This window comes from Contarinia nasturtii, unplaced genomic scaffold, assembly GCF_009176525.2.
Source record: "Contarinia nasturtii isolate CC-2019 unplaced genomic scaffold, AAFC_CNas_1.1 Cnas_scaffold_129, whole genome shotgun sequence".
NCBI classification, from domain to species: domain Eukaryota; kingdom Metazoa; phylum Arthropoda; class Insecta; order Diptera; family Cecidomyiidae; genus Contarinia; species Contarinia nasturtii.
The window spans coordinates 7,806,572-7,830,532 of record NW_022197486.1 but is presented as its reverse complement, the minus strand read 5'-3'; the positions used below and the strand labels follow the sequence as shown (position 1 = coordinate 7,830,532).

The window sequence follows — 23,961 nt, the reverse complement described above, 5'->3', positions numbered from 1 at the left end:
AAAAGATGAAGTACAAAAAAAGAGAAGAGAATAAAAAAAAAAGAAATCACTTGGCTTTTGGAATGACGTTGCCATCGGTTTTAATAGAAAAACGGATGTTCTGGAATGGATTGTCTTGAATTGCCGAACGTTCTGTGACCATTGTCTTTTTCACACGAATCTGTTCGGGATATTTATTTGTTGCGCTGTGCAAATCCTTCGAAAATGATACGATGGTCTTTTGTTCAAATTGTTTTGTCTCATATTTGCCGTTGATGGTCGATGTAGTTTCGTTGACAGTGTGCACCGTTCTTTCGAAATGATGATCAACCCGATCGTTGGCTGCAACCAAAGGCCGTCCCAATGGACCGTACGTTGCGTTTTTATTCAGAGTGACGGTTGTAACACCAGGTTTCGTTTGATTCATCATACGTGGACTGTTCAATGTGCTGTATTTTCCATTTAAAATTGGAGCCACCGCAGTTGGTTTGCTTGACACTTCAGAATTGTTTACTGTATTTTTCAGCCCATTTAATTTCGGAGTGGTTTGTTCAGGTTTTTGTTCGAACAAAGCCTTCTTATTCGCTACATTGGCAAATGAAATGCCATTCGTTTCGTCTACAGATGATTTCTTAACATTTTCGGTAATTTTTTTATTCGGCAGTTGTTGATCTGCACCTTTTGTCGTCGGAATATTCTCAAATTTCGAAATAAGATCGGTTTTCTGTTGCAATTTTGGTGATGGTTTTGATGGGCTATCATCGACAATATTTTGTGTCTTTATCAAAAAGATAGACTTGCATTTTTCAACTTGCGACTCAGCAGAATTGGGTTCGACTGTGGGTTTGGCACTTGATTTATAGACGGTCGTTAGATTGTTTGTTTTTGTAAAGAAACTAGGACGATGTAATTTTTTCGTTTCGTTAATTTCAGGTGATTTAATTTTCGTTTTGAGACTAGTTGATTCGTTGCCATTTATTGGTTTAATTTCCTTGGTATTAATCATAAAATTCGGTTTACCGTGACTTATTTTCGGCTTTTCGTTCGATTGTGTTTTCAATGCAGTCGACGATTTTGCATCATATTGAACATCTGGTATCTTTATGCCGGACACAACCGATAAAACAGCGTTTACATTCAATGGCTTTGTGACGTTGGTTGTGTTTGCGATGGAATGCGATGACTCATTGTTTTTATTGCTAACATTAGCGTTGTTTTCGTTGTTGTCATTGTAAGTGGGATACTCGTACTTTGGAGGCTCGTTAATCACAATGGGCTTTCGACGTTTCAATGTGCTTGTCAGTTCGGCTTGCAACAAGTCTTGCGTTTGCTTCTTCAATTTATCACTCGCTGATAATTCCTACGTAAAATAAAATATAATTAGAAAAAAGGGGGAATTTCCTCTTTGAAAGAAAAATGCCTTATCAACATTCGACTTAATATTGAGCTAGCCAGATAAAGAAATTGAACTTTTTTCTTTTCGATCGAAGTTTTTTTTAATGTGATACGTACATTATGGTTTGAATCATTCAAGTTTGGTGCTTTTTTTAGCGTGGATCCCTTGCGAATATCGGCCAATAGTTGAGATCGTCCATTTTCTATTCCATTGAGCATTGGTGGTGGAGGAGGTGGCGGTGGCGGTGGTGCTGCCATTCCAACAATTGATGATGATTCTATCGTCGAATTCATTTTAATTTTTTTTTATTGCAAACAATTTATTTCACCAATATATTCACAAATTAACACTGTCTATTAAGAGTTACTGACTTGTAAGCGTTTCTATTGAAACGAAAAAAAAACTTGCTTAATTTAAAAACCGTTTGAATTATCGAAATAAATTAAGCACCAACGACTGTATGAGTATTTTGACTATTCTTTTCAATGCAATTTTCGTGGCTTGCGTTGTTTATATATGTCTCTGTCTCTATTTGAACTACAAAAAACCAACTGTGTTCACTTTTTTTTTGGAATAAAATCCAAACATTGGATGATTTGTTTTAAAACAACGACTTTTTGGATTATTTGAGGCTCTCTATCATTCAATAAATAGTAAACAACTGACGAAACAATAAATCACTCTTCGAATCGTAGATTTTTGCTCAATTTTTAAAATGTGATACACACAGTATTTTTCCCACCAAAAAAATTCATATTTTTCAACCAAATGAAAACCGGTGTGATTTTTTCAACTGTTTTTTTTTGGAGAATTACAAAAGAGAAATACTCGAAAATTCACGCGCGTCAAGTGACTAAGTGTGGACGCTTCACTATAAACATCAGAACTGATTGAACATAAAATAATATGAGTAGAAACTGAAACGCTCTCACGCGCGCGCTTCAACAACACACATTGCCTGAATACAATTCATTGGATATTAACCGATCAAGCGATGAATCATCAAGCGATGATGTTTATGTTGTTGTTGTTGCAGCTGCTCATACACTGTTGTGCTTACTGCTCAGTATGTGAAATATATTTCTTTTTTCTCCAGTGACTACGACGACGACGCTTTTTTTCTCTCGTTCTGTTGTTATAGTCGGTGTTGTGTCGCGAATGCCGTCGGATTGCAAATTTGTGGCTGTTGGGTACTTTTTTGTTGTTGTTTTTATTATTTGCCGTTTCGAATATATAAACTCACACAAAAATGACGTGATCAGCAAATCAACATGATATGATATATGTATATATCATACACAAGTACAAAAGCCCATTTGAATCATATCGTATCAACAATTCAACATCCATGCCAATTTGAACGTGAGATGATGCGAACACACTTACAGAATATTTTTCGTGAATATCAATTACTTTCTGAAAATGTATGCCTTTATTGTTTCTCTTCGTTCAGGCATGCACACACACACACGCACACATGATTTGGGATGCAATTTGCATCGAATATTTGCAAAATTGTCGGAGGCATTGATTTCTCGGATTTCTCAATGATTTGATTCGATAGCTAAATTAATTTCATTGATAGAAAATGATGATTTTTGGCTAAACAAGTGAATTTTCTCTGAATTTAGAAAAAAACAATAACAATTACATTTTTTTCGTTGTTGTCTATTTCGATCCGAAAATGATTTCTCTCTTTTCGTATTTGAAAACGACAATTCACATGACCTCCAAAATGAAACTGGAGTATTCGATCAAACAAAAGTTACCGACCGAACTTACATATATGTTCTATTTTGTTTATTTTCTTTCTTTCTCTCTCTCTCTCTTTGTGTCGGCACAAAATTGTGCAAGTAAATTGTGCGACACAACATTTATAGACTTCATTAATTTTTTCGTTGTACATTAACTGAATGTCAAGTGTCTATTTTCAGGTAAAAACGTTTTGTTTAATTGCACATTGTTAACATTGCAAATTATTGCCAAAAAGGAGACAAATATAATATAATTATAACCATATGCGCGGTCGTTAATTCATATGCTCGCACAAACAAAAATGACAACAGCCGAAAGCAAAAAAAATTAAGTCGTTTCCAACATGATGAAACGGTTGCCCTCGAAATATCATATATCTGACTATAAACGGTGACCGAACCGATCACCATATGTACAAGGAGATTAATGATTTATAGTCGAAACATTACACACAGTGCACTAAGCAAACGCATAATGGAGCATTCAAGTCACACTACGATTTCCGTGTATAATTGCTATTTATCTCACAAAATCGATGAGTATCTTGTTGTTTTGTTTTATTTTATTTTCGTATGATGTAAGGTCGTAGGTAGTACGTGATTCGTGCGTATATTTTATTCAATATTTGATTGTTTTATTTAAATTTTAATGAACTAAGACTTGACCAAAATAACACATTAAATTAGTTGTTTTGTGGACACCAAAATTTTTTGTGTGTGTTGAAATGCGATAAAATCTAATAATTTGAAAAGCATTCTTCGATGTTTTTGCAACTTTAATTGATTGAAAGTATACCATTCATATTCATAGAGTCAACAATATTTTAACGTGGCAATTTCATTGTATTGTTTTATTTATAGACATGCTAATTAATCCGATGGATTCATCTAAATTAATCCGGAATAAATAGAGGTAAATCATCTTTGTACTGAACGGCTAGTCAATTCTTTCTGTAAAGAAACAGAGTTCAATGTTCAATGAGCAAGTGATGATTTTCGATCTTTGCTAAGAGACAAACGAGAATCATTATTTCCATTGAATTCACAAGTTTTAACGGCATCATCCACCTACGCAACGATCCTGAGAATTAAATAATCTCCAAAATAACGATAAATTGCTTGAAATTGGTCAGGTCGTATTATCCTCCGTTGTATTTCTTTGCCGAGAATTTCGTTCCGGGATTCTCCGGGACACTCAATGATGAAGAGCAAAAAGACCCATTTTTCACATGAAATGTGGAAATTTTCATCTTGTTTCTTTGATCCATTTCAGACACCAGGGTGAACACCCTCAACTTACCCCTACCCTCTGCACACTACTATTTTCAATATATCTATGTATACCAGACGACTTTGCTTTTTATATTTTTCGAATCGACTTCTTTTTGTTATTTAAAATACTCCACCGTGTCATGTCATTGTTCCAAAAGAATGTGTTCAAAAATATTTGCTCGATCGGGTCTTTGACATGCCATATTGATAAGAATCCCGTCGATAATCGACTGGTGTCAATATTATTTTATTAAAATTTCGTTAGAAAATTATCATCTCTTGTTTGTGTTTAAATAGAAACAAAATTTATTGTGTCTTTTGCCATTTATTTTGCTCGATTTTTGCTAATACAATTGCTGCTTAACATCGATGCAATTATATCTAATCTTATCTGTTGTTATCATCGTTTACCTACTAATTTTAACGACCAAAGAAAAAAAAAGTTGCGCCTGTAAAAACACCGCTCACAACATATATATCAAAAAGTTCTTAATTTACTACAGTATTTACACATATATGACATAGTTTCAACGTTGTTTTTTTTCTCTCTCTCTCTCTCAGAACTGCCATCATTAATTTTGTCCAACTAAAAATTTGGCCAGAAATTGTGGTGTTTCGCCCTTTTCATTTTTCCAATAATTTAAAAGATGCGATCGGTCCTTTTCCATAAAACAAATCTCCTTCAATTCCAATTGCTTTTTAATCGCTAACGTATCAATTAGACGAATGTCGGTGAGATATTTTTGTTTCATAAATTCATCATGTAATTTAGAGCGGCATTGACTGGTCGTTTGTGGCAAATTATAGTCATCCACTAAAAATAAGAACCATTGAAGTTTTTTTTTGGTTTCGGTACATTTATTAGCACGCAATAAACACTTACCGATGTGGGGAATCTGTCGATACCAAGTTTTATATAATTTAATGACACGCCGGCGTGCTTCGGCTTTGCTGGTCGACCAAATCGGTTGCACTTGTCGAATGGAAGCAGGCATTGTTTTTGACGATTGAAGATAAAAAGAAAACAAAATTCTTTTCGTTTCGGTGTGATTTAAGAGTTACATCGTAACCAAAACACCAAATACAAAGTGTCAAACGATTGAAGTGAAGTTGCCTAGTTTCGGGCTGTCATTGAACTGTCACCTACCACATTTTTTTTATTTTTGTCATGTATGTATGTTGAATATCATTTTAAAAAAAAGACAGTGTAACAACGTTTTATATTATGTATTGTGTGCATCTTTGTCGTTATTCTTGGAAAATAGATAGGAATAGCGTCAACTCAGCGATTATTGAAGCAATGCACTTTTTACGATACACAAGCAACGATTATTTCGACGACGATGTGTCTTAATTATCACTTTGTATGGCTATTACTGTGCGATATTCGGGTCATGGGTCATCTTGAGTCGCTGATAAACTAAAAACACACATCGCACATTGAAAGCGATGAAATTTCCTTTGAATAAAATACTGATGTCATTCAGAGAGTATTTGATTTTGATTGTGGAAGGCAAAAACGTATGAATTTCATTCAAATTTCTAAGTGATTCGTCGAATTCAAAAATCATGGCAAATATTCTAAAATTTGCATTGAATTTGTGCTTTTTGTTGGTTATCATAAACGAATGCAATGCAGGCCATTGTATCCGGCCCAAAAATCTAAAACGAAGCATGAAAAAAAGCGGAGACGGTGGATATCGTGTATTCATTGATGGACAACCGAAAGGATATCAATCAGGAAAAATTTATAATGGTAACAAACATTTTTAAAACTTTCATTTCTTTCGAATCGTTCTAAGGTTTTTCTCGTTTTGATTTTATAACAGTATTTTTGGTGGCACCGCGTGTTAATAACGAATATACGAAAGAATTTACACAATTTCGTATTTATGCACGCTCAGCTGTAAGTGCTGATCTGTTAAAACCACGATCCGCAACAATGAATCCCCGTCGCGTTGGTCGTTTTCAACTATTCGACGATCCAGCCGCTGAATTTAATGCTGATTGTGTGAATACAATTAAAGAGACTGACACAACACAAAAGTCAGAAGTTCAATTCATGTGGGTCGCACCAGCGTCTGGATCTGGTTGTGTTGCCATTTCGGCAATGGTTTATGAGAAATCACAATCATGGTATGCAGACGGTGAACAGCTTACGCAAATAATTTGCGAAGGTGAACCAGCCCATGGCGACGTAGCACAAGAATGTTGTGCTTGTGATGAAGCAAAATATCAGGTTTTATTATTAACTTTTTAGCTGTGTGAAATTTAAATAACAATCAAGTTTTCTTTATTTTTTTTCAGTTGACATTTGAAGGAATTTGGTCGAATGAAACACATCCACGTGATTTTCCATTTGCCGTTTGGCTAACACATTTCTCCGATGTGATTGGTGCATCGCATGATTCGAATTTTTCATTTTGGGGTGAAAATCATATCGCCACCGATGGTTTCAAGCAAATGGCCGAATTTGGTTCCGTTCGCCAATTGGATTTTGAACTTCGTGCAAAAGGACCCAGACTTCGTACACTTATCAAAGCGGCCGGTTTATGGTATCCAAATGTAAATACAAACACATCGGCCAATTTCCGTGTTGATCGTATTCATCACAAAATGTCAGTGGTATCAATGTTTGGCCCGTCACCCGATTGGGTTGTCGGCGTAAGCGGATTGAATTTATGCCAAAAAGATTGCACATGGAAAGATTCACTTGACATCGATTTATATCCATGGGATGCTGGCACTGATAATGGCATCACTTATATGGTATCATTTTTCATATGACCCAATTTTTCTTTTGGTGCAAAAAGGTAATATTTTCTTGTGTCTGTCATTTTTAGTCGCCCAACTCGGAAACATTCCCACGTGAACGAATGACACGCATAACCACAATGTTCCCAGAAGATCCGCGTCAACCTTTTTACAATCGATATTCATCGGAAATGATTCCATTGGCACGATTATATATTCGAAAAACAAAAATAGTACCGCGAAATTGTGACGATCAATTTATACAATCGCAAGTTTTAGACGTTTCCGAAAATACCGAAGATGAAGCATCACGACGTAAGTGCAAATGGTTAAATTTAAAATAATTTCAAGTTTGTAATTATTTGTTTGGTTTAGCCGAATGCACTGTTTCTGAATACACACAATGGACACCGTGCTCGGCCTTGTGTGGCAAAGGAATTCGAACCCGAACTAGACACTATCTTAACGAAAATCAAGCAAGGGCAGCCGATTGCAATCGTCAGTTGGTCAGCAAAGAAATGTGCGTGGCTGCCATTGCAGAGTGCAGGTAAGACAATTCATTCCGAACAACAGAAAGGAATCTTTTTCAATTGGCAATCATTAAAGGTCGGAGGATGACGATGAAGGTGAAGAAAATTTGGGCTTGAGTGCAGCCAATGTCGATGCGGCTGGAGAAGGTATTGGCGTGTGTCGTACAACACCTTGGACGGAATGGTCACCGTGTTCGGCCACATGCGGAATTGGTATTTCAATGAGAACACGAGCATTTGTTGAGAATTCGGGACGTAAGAAGTGTCCGCATGTTAGCACAGGTATTTTAAGCGATTGAATTTGTCAATTAGATGAATTTGACAGTTACAGAGCTGTTATTGGCACTTATTCCATATAATTAGGTGCGAACAATCTGAATACAAGAAAGAGCTTTAAATTTCAAGAAAAGTTGCCGCATCTCTGCGGTGCTTATAACAGCTCTGAACATAATTTTCAATTATTTACCAAATTTTCTTTTGTTAGTCGAAAAAAATAAATGTATGCAGCCCGAATGCTCTGTAAATGACATCGAAGTGCCGGATCCACAGTGTCCAGTGACACAATGGAGCGATTGGTCACCATGTAGCAAAACTTGCGGTGAAGGTAAAAATGGTGTGAAATAAAATCACAAGAGCATTTTTGTTGAACCGTATTTTTCCATTTTAAGGTGTTACCATTCGTACACGCTTGTTCCTTGGCGATGAATCAAAACGTGGAGAATGTGAAAAACGTAAACAGTTCCATCAACAGCAAGTATGTACTCAAAACCAACAATGCACCATGAGTCGCAACGAAGCTAAAGGTAACGAAGAAAAATTTATCTCAATAATGATAAACTATCTAACATGAATTTTTCATGTCATTCGATAGAAATGTGTTCATTGCCAGCTGATGTGGGACCATGCCGTGGAGTTTACGATCGATTTGCATTCAATCGTCAACAGAACCGTTGCATTCCATTCAACTATGGTGGTTGTCGTGGAAACAAAAATAACTTCTTCTCGCTTGCCGAGTGTCAAAAGACATGCCAAAATGTCTTTTAATTTACATAAAAAAAATGTATACTCTTAACAATTTATTTGTCTATCAAAACGATTTTTTATTCAAATAAAGTTACAAAGCATTTTAAATGGCTTAAAAAGTATGTTTCTCTTAAAATAAATTGCACTTATTTTTCATCTAATTTGTTGCTGTTTTTATGCAATTGGAATGAGAGCCAGCACAAAAATCCAAACGGAGAAAATGTTCATCGGATACGATTGAATATGAACGGCAAGTGCAAATTCAACCTTTTGATCGGAATTTAGATAAATTTCGGTGGCTTTGACTCGTTCGATGATTTTTGAAATGCTAACATACGGCATATTCATTGGAAAACCGCTAATTTTGTACTTTGCTTGCGTGCTCTCGATTAATTTATGTGTGTACATTTTTTGTTCAACACCAAAGCACTGATCTTCTTCAAGGTCTTTTAAAATTTGTAACATTATTTCTGTATATCGTTTGTTCCAAACGGTTTTACGTTCCATGCGCCAACTTCGGAATTTCTTCATGATTTTCGTTTCAATGGATTTCTTCAAATTGCCACAATCCAAACTGTCAGTGTATTTAAGTGTGAGATCATGTGCTAAATCATTCGGTGCTGGTGTTGATTTAGTGAATAATTCACGCCATTCCGTTGTTTGGCTTGTATCGAAATTTTGCATAAAAACTCGTTGCTCACGTTGAATATTGGCCCAAACATTTTTCGGATTAACAATGCAATAGACTTTCATCAGTGCACAAAATGTATCACGGCTTGAACATTTTCGTCCCGAATGTGGATCGATTAAAAAATATTCATTATTCTCTTTGGTCAGTACAAATGTTGTGTCACCATATGGAATAGCAAATCCCATCACTAAATATGCATTAAAACCAAGCGACAAATAAAAGCATGTCAACAATACACCCAAATCCTTTGGCGATGCGATCAAAATATTCAAAATTTGCTGTTTGAAATGAGGAAGAAAACATTGATCTATTAACATTTTTTTCTACTTACTGATGATGTTTTGTTTTTGTTACAATTTACTTACATCATTCGTCAACCAAACACCATTCAATTTTGTGCACACATTTTTGTGCGGTCGTACCGGTATCAATGAGACAAACCGTCGAATCATATATTCAGACGTTTCATTTCGTTCGAATGGAATATCAATGGGACCAATGAGACGGGTTATACAGACCCGTTTACCATTGGCCAAACTTATTAGAGGATCTTGAGCACGGTGTGGAAATTCATCAGCTATTTCGGACAACCATAGGTCAATACGATTTTTTATCGCCGTCAATTCAATGCACTCCAAATGTGATGTGGAAAAGTGGGTAATTTCAATGATGGGCTCGATACTGATTAGCAATGAAATTAAAATTGATTGACGCGTTTCAAGCACACCGCCATTCGATTCAGGCCCATGATCTGATAAATTCACCGCTGGTTTTGTGTAACCCAATAGAATCAACGGAGTCATCATTTCAAATGTACCTTCGATCTGAAAGAGTGTGCAAATCGTTTATCTGCGTTTTACTTAAAATTGGTAAGATGGTAAAATGATACCCTTTGGCTGGCATAAATTGTACTGAATGGAATCAATAATTCGCCCAAATAATGACTGGATATTTTTTGGTAAATCTCAGATGTCGGTGTCATAAAATTATCATTCGATGGTATGTCTTCGATGAGTTCATCGTACATGTGAAACCAGAGTGAATCCTTGATTTGATTAATTCCCTCACTGAAAATATTGGAACGAAAATCATGTTTTTTTTTTTTTCTTCATAGAAACGGGCGCTGTAATGTGCACCGGCGGAGGTGCGAGCACTTTTCTTGTAAGTGCTACTCTTTCTTGTATTTAGGTTCGGCACTTGAAAAAAATATATGGAACAAGTGTGAGTAGTCATTGGTGCCCGCACGTCTCCGATGCTAATAACAGTTCTGACGAAACGCCAAAGAACTCATCTCACTTGATTGGAATAACAATTTGTTCGTTCCATGTGGGGCTTGATCCATCAACCGTTGATGTTCGTAATGTCTTATCGCGAAAAGTGGCGGTCACAAATGGTCTTACATTGGCATGACGTTGAACTGAAACATAAAAGTAATTTTTCTTTTTGATATTGTTTCTAAACAAAAAGCAGTCGATTCTTACGATTTTGCATTGTCGAACCCAAACTGGTGCGTCTATTGACAATAACTTCGTTTGAATTTCGATAGGGTATTCCGCTGGCTCTGACTACATTTATTATGATATTAAATCGATTCACCCGATCCTCGTGAAAATTTGATTTACGAAACAATGTTTTGCGATGTGGATTGAGTGGTCGTCTTGGGCTGAAAATATTCGTAAATGCTTCGATGGCACCATATAATGTTGGTGGCGTATCGCCGATCAATAAATCACGATGCTCATAGCTGCGATTAATTACTTCACAATGATTTGTAATGATGTCGTAAACATGTTTCAAATACTTTTTGCCCTGATAGCGTTGCACATCGATCGGATCGACCCATAGCATATCTTCGAATATTTTTAAATCGACTGGAATCTCAATTTCAACCTCATTATGCGGCACAAGTTTACAATCTTTCAGCTTCAAATCGCTATTGAAACGTGCATTCAACAATTCAATTCGTTTGTTATCATTCAATTTTTCACGATCACAAAATGCGTATGTGTCTTCATTTAATCGGAAGAGATTTTGCTTCGATTGCATATCTTGTTGTGGTTGATGTTTTACCGATGTTGATTGAGTTTTTTCCATTAGCGAAACAAGTACACGATTATCGGGATCCATTGGATCAATTAACTGATCGGTATACCATTGACCAACCGTACCTTGAGCGGGTGTTGCTTTTGATAATGCTTGCGATGCAATTGAAATACGTTCCGGTTCAAGATCCGTTGATGCCCATCCAATCGAACACACAATTTTACCAACATATTTTGGACTTTCGAAATGAATGGACGACAACACAGTCGGTAGAAATGTTTCTGTTTCATTTGGTGTTTGGTAATGAGTCTCAGCAATTCGCCATGGAATGGCCAAGTTTGTTTTTTCAAAAATCTGTAAATCAAAGAGATTTTCATTATATTTGAAATTAAAACACAAAAAAAAATATTTTTTCAAATGGCACCTGAAATTTTAATTGATTGGAAATTCTTGTGGTAAATTTTATGGAATAAATGGCATTCAAACTGGCCTGTCCGACATTGTTTAATTTTGTACTTTCCGGAAAGTCCAAATGGCCATCGTCGAGAATCAGTCGTACAATGTATTTTGGTGGACTTTTCATGGTCGCTGTATTGACATTCTCCAGTTCAAAATCGATAATTTGTTCGTCTGGCGGACGCATTGAAGCGGCAAATATCGCCAAAAGTTCTTGTTCAATTTTTTTTGCATTTGGTTTAACAATCATGGTGGCATTTTCTTGGTCATCATTTTGAATGGCAATGTCGGACTTGGAACCACGTTTGCCATACAGTTTTCGTTGGGCTTTTTGTTTGCGATACAATTCCATTGCTTCTTCCATCATTTCATGATGTTCTAATTCAAACTTTTGACTCCATTCGTATTCGTCGTTCTCAACATCTGGATTGCGTGCTTTAATTATCAATTTCAATGAAGTGCTCGGAACTGATACTCCATCTCTTGACTTCTTCAGTTCGGCCCATTTTTCAAGTATTCTTTTCATAAGCGTACGATATTTTGTGCTCTCAATGTGCCATGTTGAGCGCAACTCTTTCAATTCGTCTCGATGAATTTGCAAATGATCGACGGTTGTTTGTTTTTTGCTATTTTTTCTCACCGTATCGAGAAGTTGGCGTAAAATTTTCAATTTCGTTTCAATTTTCTTGAGAATATCATTTTGTTTCATTGCAATATATTCATCGTGCAGCGATTCAAGTTCTCTGGCCAATTTTTGTTCATTATTAAATATTGGATGTACATCGAAGTCAATGTGTTTGATGTGAATTTTTAAAATTCGATCTTGAATTGAAAATGCGTCCAACTCCAGACAAACACTACTCGGTGGATAATCGATGGGATGAAATTTTTCCGCACAAAATGTTTTTATGAGTCGTCGACTTAATGTTAAATTACAAAGATTTCGAATTTCTTTCTGATCAAAATCATACCAATGCAATGCACCTTCTTCAGTCAATCGATTGATAAATAGTGCACGATTCATGGTCCAAATGTTTGGCTTTGATTTCAAAAAATGTCCTTCTTCAATTAAATTTCGTTTGAATTTCACATCACCGCTTTCGACGTCCAGCGGAAATTCTTTTGGCAATGTTAGTTTGGGCATGTAAATTTGTTGATCATCAAATAAAATAGTGGTTCGTTTATCAAATGGCACGACAAGCGCTTCAATTTCATCATTCAAATAAGATAGTGCCAATTGTGGTCCATCTTGATAATTTTCCGGTGGCATTTCAGGCGATGGCATAACATCAATTTGATCGACATTTTTTGGTTCGTCGATTTTTTCCACCTCTTTTATGTCATCCACTGATAAATTTGATGTGAAAAACTCAATTGCACGCTCTTTTTTAAGCGTAAATTCAGTATCTTTGGTTAAATGTTTCAATAACATTGCCGTCTCGATTTCCACATCTTCGTTAATGAATTTTGAATTAACTTTGGGCGAAAATGTTCGCTCTTTATCATTCTCTTCGATTTTATCATCGACAGACTCATCATCGTCCACATCTATGGGATTTGAATCGACTGTATTTTGGGCTGGTACCGATCGCTTTTGACGACGTCGACGCCGACGACGATTTTTCTGTGCAGCTGTCAACATTTTTCAAAACTGTAAAATTTTCACAAACAACAATTTTTCATTTTACACAAATATTCCTTTCTTTCACTTGTCTGTTTGATCTTCAAACGAAATATATACAACACATTCATCAACAATGTAAAAACAAGTTTGTTTACAAATTGAAGAATTGTTTTGTTATTGCTTGTCCCGTTGCTATGGAAAATAGAAGGAAACATTTTTGGCATTGCTATGTAACGCATGTTATGACACTTCCTCTTCTCACGGGGAAATACGCTTGTTGATTGCAATGGAGACGGTTATTTCGATTTAAACAATTTCAAAAAATTTATTGTTTTTTTCTTCTTTTTTATAACTCATAAAATGTACGCCCTGAAATACATCGATTTGCGCAAACAATTCCACATTTATTGATTCATTCAACAATATTACAATAGAAACAATAGAAATATTTGAAATTTTTTTTGCAAACCACAAACCAAATCTATGAAAAAAGTAAACACGGAAAAATTCTGACTTATTTTTCGTTTTGTCCATCTCTCGTGCGCAAATATTTGGATATTCAAGAACACTTTTTCAATATTATGGCTTAGAAATTTATAGTTTCAATGGACTATTTGCTATATTCATTTGCACCGCAAAAATTTATCGTGTGAATCATTTCGAAGATTCGGTTGCCGGCGGTGTTGTTGTTTTGAAACGGTAAACGTACTCACAGAAGACGTCAATTGTAACATTTGTGAACTCTGGTAGTAATTTACTAAATTACCACCATTACAATGTGCGGCATGGTGATTTTTGTATGTATTGTATTTGCTTTGCTGTGACAGCGCTGTACAGTATTACCACCAACACTGCGTTGAGCGATAGTTATATTGCTCAGCAAAGCAAATACAATACATACAAAAATCACCATGCCACACATTGTAATGGTGGTAATTTAGTAAATCACCACCAGAGTTCACAAATATTACAATTGACGTCTTCTGTGAGTAGAGTATATGTATATACTCTATATTGATATATCGATGCTTATCTAAAACAAAATTGTTTTGATGCGGTGTGTCATTCGTGTGCTTGTACGCTAGACACCATATGTTTTACGCTATGCGCTTGAAATTCTTTGTCGTTGACGGAAGAAAGATGACAAAAGACAGAGAGAGAGAGAGAGATAGAGAGAGAGAGAGGGAAAGAGAGAGAAATAAAAATAGTAAAGAAATTTTATCGCTTATTTGATTATTTAAGTGTTTTCAACAGACATTATATTGAACGATGGTGAATTATTTTCAGGCAACTGATTCAGCTCAGGTAGCTCACGCCAGGCGCTGGAGTGGAGTGAAAACAATATAAGTGATTGTTGTGGTTATAAAAATACTACAATCTATCTCAATATCATAATCACTATAACAATCACTTTTCACTCCATTTCAGCGCCTGACATTATCTCCTTGAGCTGATTCATCTGGCCGAAAATATCTCAATATAATGTCTGGTTTCCAAAGCTATTCTTAAATCATTTTTAATTAAAAATAAATTGATTGACATGGTAATGATTACCAGGTTATCAATAAGAGTACTTTCTAACGGAATTTGGTTAAATGTCAGTGCACTCTGCACTTCTTTTCATGTTTCAATTCACTTGATAATATGTGTGCATTAGATCTTGTGCGAATTTGATACATAAATCATAAATATAAGAAATGTATCGAAAATTAAAATGAGCGCAAAATATCTTTTGTAATTAACAAATTTCTCTTGTAAGATGACTAAGGATTTTTCATCGCTATTTATCAAATCATCAAACGGTGACCAATACTTGAGAGTAGAAAAAGACACACAAAAGTATCCAAATATATGAGAATGCCCGAGAATGAATGTGAGACTTCTACGCGCAACATAGAAATGTGCAAAAGGAATTTTTTTCATTCCAAATGTAAGCATTTCAGCTGGTAATTTTTTATGGCACTTTTTATGACATATAGATTACATTGATGTTAAGAGTCAAATTTCTTGTTAAATCAGCGATAGTTGAAAAGTATAAATCGATTTTCGATAAAACTATCTTATATGCAAAGAAGTAAAAATGGCCAAGAGCAAGTTCAAGTGCTCATATTCGATTTATAGCGTGCTCTCGAAATTCCGCGGCTTTCAACTAGCGTTGCTTATGATAAAAGGCAGCTTTGGTTTTACAATTTGTGTGCCTATGATGAGAAACGAAACACATGACCAGAATTATTTGCTTCAAGAGGCGCTAAGATATTAATAATATAACAGCAGTGATCGTAATTTTCCATTGATTGAAAAAAAAGACGAAGACCGTAGTACTACTAGAATAAGACCGAGAATATTTTGTGCCATAACATTGGATCAACGTAATTCGACAAGCAGAGAAAACTAATCCAGTGTTTGTAGTCAAAATGATTTTTTTTCTTCCGAACTGCTCGTAAAATTCATAATCAACAGAAAGAAATCAACTGCCGCCAATAATTGAAAAAAACAAAAATAAAATTAATTCCAATTTTGAATTCAATATGTTGCGAGTGGAAGTGTCACATTCATTCTCGTATATTCATATATGTAAATTATATTAGGCGAGAGCGAAACCGTATGCGAAATATAAAAAAGAAGATATCGTTGTGCACAAACTTTAAACAGAGATATGTATTGAAGACGCACAAAGTGATATTCGAACATATTTATATATCAACAGATTGAACGGCGTGTGTATTCCTCTGCGTTTCGATCTGGCTGGTTGACAATATTTTGATAATCATTCATGATCAACCTCAGTCCAGCGTAGCACAAAACGCGTTTCGGTCACATAAAATCGATTTGTGAGTGTTCTTTTTCTAGTCAAAACAAAAATCGAGCACGCGTTCAATTCAAGTTCGACATTATTGAGTTATTATTCAAACGGATTTAAAAATTAAATATAAAAAAAACGGAAAAAATCTCAATTATTTACAAATGTAAAACAGTGAATTGTTCATACTTTTTAGAAGTGTATGACTAGCTCAAGTGAGTAGTGAATAATATAATAAGCATGCTTTGAAGCAAAAAAAAACGATTTTTATCAAAAAATTTCAATGTCTCTCGATACAATGGAATACCAAAAAAATGCGATAAAAGGTTACTTTTGAAGAAAAAAAAAACTTCGCTTTGATGTGAAATAAACAAAACAAAGCGATGGAAGCTAACGCAAAACTAGATCAAAAACAAATTTCAGTGACGATAATGATACACACAATGATCGTGCAATTGTCACAGACAAACCGATTACTGCTCGCATGCTGGGGAAGAATGTGCTCGTGAATGTATATTCTGTCGTGTGCTTAAATAATCAATCGCACACGCTTTACAATGTAGAACAATACAAATCGTTTGAATATTTGAAGAAGAAAAAAAAATTTCCTTCTGTTTGTCATCAACTCGAAATGATCAATTAGTTTGCTTAGCACATTCATGCCGTTTTATTTGTATTGACTGCTTAGATAATTTCTGTTTATACGTTCGCATTTGCTGAACCATGAACAAAATACCATTTATCACATTAACATCACACATTAAAATGTGAACTAATCATTGCATTCATGAATTGTTGTGGTAGTTTTGAATTTACTTTATTCATTTATGAAATAAATAAGAGTAATAATACGAATTGATTATTTGTCATTCAGATTAAATTCAAAATGCCAACACCATCACAAACACCAACGCCACAACCAAATCGATTGGCAGCAATGGCTGCAAACCGACCTCGGATCAAAATACAAATTCCACCGCCAAATCCGCAGGGCAACTATTTTGACGCAAAATCACCGTTTTTGAGCACAGCGCATAGCAATCAAACACATCTGGGCAGCGGTGCACCACAATGGCCACCATCATCACCATATGTAAGTCCATTTTCACCTGATAAAGATTCACTCACCGCCGGTGAGTTTATGTTCAAACAATTTGGCGGCATTAAAGATTTAACATGGGACTGGACCAAAAGTGGCCTCAACCATGGCGAAAAATCGGTTTTCTATATTTATGAAAAAATTAGCAAATGGTCACGCAAATGGTTTACGCATTTTTTTCTTATGAGCATCGTTGCTATGTACACCATTGCCGGCGCTTCCATTTTTATTTACTTTGAAGGTAAGAAATATTCCGGTTTTTTTTCTCGACAATAAACTGTTATTCGATTTGCTTATTGATGAAGTGCCGATATTTTTATGATCCAGTCACGTGTTTTTTCGAGAGCCGGAGACCTTTCTCGAAAATATTTTTTCCTGAACATTTTCTCGAAAATTCGAGGATTCCTCTTTCGAAAAATTATAAATTTTTTGGAGAAACTGTATTTTTTGTTTCAGAATATTTTTTTTTTTTTTTTTTTAAAAAATTGTTTTTTTTTTTCAAAAACTGAAATTTTCTAATGGCAAAGTAATTAAGATTAATCGACATGAAATGTAATACCATGGGTTTTTTGCGGATCGTTTTGAATATCGGCATTGATGAAAATTCGTCCATTGATTGACCACTTTAGTCAATATTTTACATATACAATTTAATGTGCGGCAAATTACAAATAATAAAACCAATCGCCTTTGGATTTAAAGGGTTAGAATATTGACTGATGTTATGGCTAAAATGTGGCCACAGCTCTTATCAGTACAGTAAATTTTTCCATTTGACTATTTGGAATCAGTGAAATATCAATGAACGAAAGAATAATTTTTGTTTTCAATATCTAATTGACATAATCGCTTAATCATATATTATTAATACCACTTTCTAAGAAATCATCATATTTTCGATGCACAATCTAATGCCAAGCGTGGATTTAATACTGAATCATAAAATCAACAATAACAAACGGTGTTTGTAACACAAACGGTAAAGAAAAGTGTATGTTTCCATCGTTGACCGTTATTTTCACATAAAAAGTGTTAACATTCGAAATTTGCATTAAAAATAACATTGCATTTAATGAATTCATCGCATTATACAATTTATGTTTTGTGTTTGGTAAATATTTGGGTGTTCCTTTTTGTGTTTTTATTTTCGCGCGTAAACTAAAACAAAAGCTTTGATTTCATTTTCTGTTGTCCAGGTCCGGCTCAAGAAAATTCAACGGCAGTATTTAACAACTTAAAAAAGGATTTCTCATTGAAAATGTTCGAGGTGTCAACATCAGAAGAATTACGAAAGGTATGTGTGTGTCAAACAGATTTTTTTATAATCCGTTTTTAAATATTCTTATTTTCATATGATTTATTTCGTTCACATTCATAATATAGAATTTCACAAGATGGGAGCAAATTGTCATACATGAAATAAATGAACTACAAACGGATTTGATAACATTATACAAGCTTGGCTATTTTGATGACGAACAGTATCTCCATGACGAAATCGCCCAAGATCGACGGGAAAAACGTAGAAAATGGTCATTTTGGAATGCAATGTTTTATTGTGGCACCATTTATACAACCATCGGTACGATAAATCAATCACAAGATATGATCATAAAATTGATATTGTGTTTTAGTGTTTTTTTTTGTATTGCTCGTAATGAGTCTTAAATTTATGTGCCTCTCATTAGCTAATATGTATAGAAATTGGAAAACTTTTCTGTATGACGTTTGCATTGAGAAATGTGCGTGGTCGGTTTAGAGTGAAATTGGTGTCTGTGTGAAGGATGAGTCAATGAAGAAAACTGTGTGCTGTGACAATTGCAAAATGTCCAATTTATTTAAATGTAACACGCATTCAAATGTGATGTCATTCAAACGATGACCGAATCAACGTAGAGCCTTTCTCCATTCGCTGCGTTCAATGCGAACATTTGTTTCCTGAATGTGTTCAAGTTTGAACGCTGCTTGGTGTCGATTGCTCAAAAATCAAAAATATCACATTTCTCCAACAGTAAAATGTGAAATAGATAATGATGCTAATATTTCATCGGAAATCTTTTTGGTTTTCTATAAATATATCCTTATATTCTGCTTTTGCTGGTTATGTGCTAAAAATATATGTCACTTAAATTTGCTACGTAAATATGTGAAAAATCATCATCGTGTTTGATATGTTCACAAAAGCACAAACAGTGGAATATATTACGATTCAACAGCTGTTCAACACCAAATACAAATGTACATTGATCAATTGAACAGTTGCCATCAAATCGATCGTAAAATGTTAACGGACTTCTTTAATCTGAAAACTAATGTACATATATCGCATAAAAGACGGTAAAATATACGTACATTTTGCCAAATGCATATTTATCTCACGTTCTCCACCAATTTCGGTCGATGTATGTGTGAACGGTTTCATAAGTGTGGTGAGCACTGACCGAAGTGAAAAAATGCGCCCAATCTAAAAATAACTATCATATTTATTACGTTACGTTTATACTCGGGTACTGCTGTTTGTGTTCAGTTTTTCTTTCTCGGCTTTTCCCGTCTCTCTCTATCTCTTTCTATATTCATTTATTGATTCATTTTTCGCTAGGCCGTTCGAAGATACGGTGAAAATGAAGCGTTTTCTTTCATTTTCCTCTTCGTTTTCTCTTTGATTCATTCGTTCGTTGTATATATTTACGTCTATTTGCCTCTCTTTTCTTTTCACCCTGCGAAATATTCGATGAAACGAGAAACCAATGACTATATGATGTGCCTATGTGAATTTCCCACAGTTTTACTGTCATCGTTCTTCTGTTTACTACAAACATGTTTCAATTTTATCGTCAAAATCTCACTTTTCTATCTTAGCCCCTGTTTTCATTGTAAATTATTAGTTTATTGTTGTTATCGTTGTTGGCTTTTTTTCTTCTATTCGTTCGTGTTGCAAAATTCGTTTGTTGTCGTCAAAAAACGACAATATCCATATTTGTTTCAGTGTAAAGGTGTGCGCTTTCGATCGAAAAGAGAGAAAAAAAAAACCTGGGCGAACATTTTCCGAAGTTATATGTGATACAAACAAGCGAAGAAATTTCGTGTGGAAAAAAAATTCGGTTGTCTCCTTCTCTCCATTAGATCGGTGAAATGTTTTTAGTGAAATGCGTTTTTAATCGAGTGTTCAGTAAATGGAAATTGCAATGGATGAAAACGATTGCTAATTAAGCATTTGTTGTTTATTTATTTATTTTTTATTGTTGTTGAGTGCATTCGAGTGTTGATCGATTAGTAAATTGTATTTTATTTTTATTGTTGTTGGATGTAAAGTGATACGATGAATGATACAAATGTTGATGCTCCGGCTATAATGCGAAGACGTCGCCGCATCGCACGTCAGCAACGTGAAAAAACGCCAGAACCAATTGCGAAAATTGGCGGAATCAAACCAAAATACTCCGATGATGAAAGCAGCAGTACAACAACAACAGCCACACCAAATGAATATGATAAAAGACGCACAAATCCGGCAACCATAATACTGGGCACCACCAAAGTAAAGACAACAAAAACAACGTCAAACAGCAGTGGTGAAGGCAGTCACAGAAATAGTAGTAATGTTGCATATAGAGAGAAAATTTTAAATCGCAGAGATCGTGCCAGTCGACCGATTTCAATAATCCGAAGTCAATCGACACCACGAGAAATACCACCCGATTCGCCAACAACCGATGAAAAAGCGCCCAGCGAAACAAGCGGTAATGTTGTACGATTTTTTCGAAAGGCTAAACGTAGCTTGTCAATACCTCGACGTCATCATGATGTGGCTTGTGAAACATCACCAATTCGTACCCATGATGAGGTTATAAAACGGTATACAAAATCGCCAATTGTTAAAATCGAACCAAAAACCGATCCGATCAATGGCAATGATCAAAACAGTCGGCTTCGAAAATTGGAAATGAATTTACAGCGGTTTGAAGATGAGCGAAAGATTTTCGCATTGGAACGTGAGAAATTTGAGCGTGAAAAACGTCAAATCGAACAAATGCGATTCCAGCGTTTGCTTGATTTTGAGCGAAAACGTTCGATGCAACAGAGAGAACGTGAACAATTAGCACACGAAGCGGCCGCCATTGCATTGGCCGAAATCGAAAAACAGAGAATTGTATTAGAACATCAACGGCATCGAAGAAGCAAAAGTAAATCATCATTTAATGGAAGTACAGAAACGTATGCTGATGACTATGAATCATCGACGGCCACATCATCTTCATCACGTGCTGATGATTTCAAAGATCACGATTTTGCAAATGATATTCCATTTGAATGTCTAGATGAGTTGCCAAATATCGAACCCAATTTCAATTATGAAATAGATGACGTTCAAACGGTTGCTGAAATGGAATCGCATGTTGATGTGCCAAAACAATCGTTACTTTCACGTTTGATTTTTGGCAAAGCAAAACCAAAGACAATCACACCCATTTCGAATCGTAAAACATATCTTCGGACGCGCGTCGATGATGGCGGTCCAATTTCAATTCGTCGAATCATTTTCATTGAATCGCCATTGGTTTGGCATCAAGTAATCGAATTACATCAAGACGAATGGGACCAAATGATGCGCATACGAAATCGATGCATCGCCAATTTTATACTTCTTTGTATATTCTTTGGTGTTGGTGGTTTAATGTTTCGTTTTATTGAAGGTGCTTTTGAAAATTTCTATAAATGTGGAGTTCGACGAGTGAAACGAGACTTTGTCGATCACTTGTGGTCGACGAGTCAGGATTTAAGGTTCGAATCAAATTGACATTTGGCTACTTTTACCGGGTTCTTTTCAACTTTATTTCGAAATTTCATTCAAAAATCTTTCACAGCGAGGACGATTGGAAATCATTGGCTCGCAGCAAATTAAGAGGTTTTGAAGAGGAATTGCACAGTGCACATGAAGCCGGATTGAGATCGTACAGTGGACTTAAATCGTGGACATTCATTAATGGTGTCGTTTATTGTATGAGCGTCGTAACTACCATCGGTGAATTTTATTTGCATGCACATTTTTACCTTTGTTTAACAAACTGAAGCATTTGAATCAATTTTACTCAATATTTTTTGTTATTTTTTTTTTATTTCGATATACACAATTCACTCTTGATTTCATATTGAAGTTGAGAAAAAGAAAATACTCATACAAGCAGTACAAAACGAAACATTGAAAACTCAAAAAATAAGAAAAATGTTATTATATGCACATAGGCTGGTTTGATTTCTACTAAAAGCACCGTTTTTGCTTATCTTTAGGATATGGCCACATTTCATGTACAACAAATACGGGTCGTGCCATTACAATTCTATACGCAATCATCGGCATACCATTGTTTTTGATCTTACTGGCGGATTTTGGCAAGCTATTCACAAGAGGCATTAAATTCATTTGGTCCTATGTCCGGCGACTGTATTACACGGGTTCAATGCGCAGAGTGAGAAAACAGGCACAAGTACAGGTAATAACAATGTCAATACTGACTTATTTTCATTCTGTCCTCTTAAATGAGAAGACCACATTTTGAATAAATTTATCGTTTTAAATCTTCAATAGGAGATGATTCGTGGAATGAGTATAGCATATGACATAGCCACATTTCGTCGTCCAAGTATGATGGCAAAAGAATCTGATTTGGAGCGTGCCCAAACGGCTACACCAACGGCTGGAACGTATAGTGAAAGTCCCACCACCCCAATGCCTCCCGAAATGGAAATTGACGATGAATTCAATTTGCCCATTTCGTTGGCATTCTTCATTTTGATCTTATACATTTTGGCCGGTGCTGGTGTATATTCAATTTGGGAAAATTGGACATTCTTTGAATCTTGTTACTTTGTATTTGTGTCAATGTCAACAATTGGCTTCGGTGATTATTAAATATTTTTGTGAAAATCTCATTTTGATTACAAAATAAGCAAAGAATATTTTACCTTAATTTTTAGGTGATTATGTGCCACAGCATCCAGCCCGAATGATGGCAAGCATAATTTATTTGATCTTTGGTCTTGCGTTAACATCTATGTGCATTAATGTTGTGCAAGTTAAACTAAACGACAGTTTTCGTCATGCAAGTGCCAAGATTGGTGCTACGATCGGTCTTACTTTGGCCGAAGAAGAAGCACGCAGCTCACAAAATCTCACACCGGTCCCGGAAAATGCATCGGTACACTCGTATGGCAAAAATTCAGACAAAGTTGATTCAAAGCATAGCATTGACTCAGGCAACTATGATAATGCTGAATTTCGTGATGGCAAAGTTTTGCAGGTCAGCGATCCAAAACAACAACCACTTTTACAAAAGTCTGCCGACAATATAGATGTGAACAATAAAACGAAGCACATTTAATTTGTAATTCACTTGTATCTTGATCTTTTTTTAATTTAATTGTGTGTCCTTTTTTCTGTTGAAAAACAATTTAAATTATTATAACATCTTTTTGGATTTTTATTTTACGGAATTTTCTCGTCGTAATAAAATATCGTTGATTAAACTTGTTAAATTTCGA

At 35.2% G+C, this 23,961-nt stretch overlaps 5 protein-coding genes across 5 annotated transcripts; 2 read left to right on the top strand and 3 right to left on the bottom strand.

Annotated features, from left to right (window-relative positions):
• Nucleotides 1–11: 11 nt before the first annotated feature.
• Nucleotides 12–2,288, bottom strand: LOC116343387 (probable myosin light chain kinase DDB_G0279831). Its single transcript, XM_031771415.1, has 2 exons — nt 1,492–2,288; nt 12–1,339 (listed from the first exon to the last, which is right to left on the bottom strand). The coding sequence occupies exons 1-2, from the start codon at nt 1,666–1,668 to the stop codon at nt 47–49; spliced, it is 1,470 nt and encodes a 489-aa protein (XP_031627275.1). The 5' UTR covers nt 1,669–2,288; the 3' UTR covers nt 12–46.
• Nucleotides 2,289–4,950: 2,662 nt separating this feature from the next.
• Nucleotides 4,951–5,517, bottom strand: LOC116345682 (NADH dehydrogenase [ubiquinone] 1 alpha subcomplex subunit 6-like). Its single transcript, XM_031775287.1, has 2 exons — nt 5,285–5,517; nt 4,951–5,215 (listed from the first exon to the last, which is right to left on the bottom strand). Exons 1-2 carry the CDS (start codon nt 5,394–5,396, stop codon nt 4,974–4,976), a joined length of 354 nt encoding a protein of 117 aa, XP_031631147.1. The 5' UTR covers nt 5,397–5,517; the 3' UTR covers nt 4,951–4,973.
• Nucleotides 5,518–5,635: 118 nt separating this feature from the next.
• LOC116346855 (spondin-1) lies at nt 5,636–8,827 on the top strand. The gene is made up of 9 exons (XM_031777108.1): nt 5,636–6,157; nt 6,231–6,640; nt 6,709–7,170; nt 7,245–7,470; nt 7,531–7,702; nt 7,762–7,967; nt 8,170–8,289; nt 8,354–8,488; nt 8,557–8,827. Exons 1-9 carry the CDS (start codon nt 5,971–5,973, stop codon nt 8,727–8,729), a joined length of 2,091 nt encoding a protein of 696 aa, XP_031632968.1. The 5' UTR covers nt 5,636–5,970; the 3' UTR covers nt 8,730–8,827.
• A 55-nt stretch (nt 8,828–8,882) lies between these two features.
• On the bottom strand, nt 8,883–13,539 carry LOC116348893 (coiled-coil and C2 domain-containing protein 2A). Its single transcript, XM_031780096.1, has 6 exons — nt 11,867–13,539; nt 10,881–11,796; nt 10,696–10,816; nt 10,289–10,466; nt 9,765–10,223; nt 8,883–9,677 (listed from the first exon to the last, which is right to left on the bottom strand). The coding sequence occupies exons 1-6, from the start codon at nt 13,328–13,330 to the stop codon at nt 8,883–8,885; spliced, it is 3,933 nt and encodes a 1,310-aa protein (XP_031635956.1). The 5' UTR covers nt 13,331–13,539.
• Nucleotides 13,540–20,158: 6,619 nt separating this feature from the next.
• Nucleotides 20,159–23,955, top strand: LOC116339746. The gene is made up of 5 exons (XM_031765782.1): nt 20,159–22,203; nt 22,287–22,444; nt 22,711–22,913; nt 23,009–23,321; nt 23,398–23,955. The coding sequence occupies exons 1-5, from the start codon at nt 20,741–20,743 to the stop codon at nt 23,799–23,801; spliced, it is 2,541 nt and encodes an 846-aa protein (XP_031621642.1). The 5' UTR covers nt 20,159–20,740; the 3' UTR covers nt 23,802–23,955.
• The last annotated feature ends 6 nt before the right edge of the window (nt 23,956–23,961 follow it).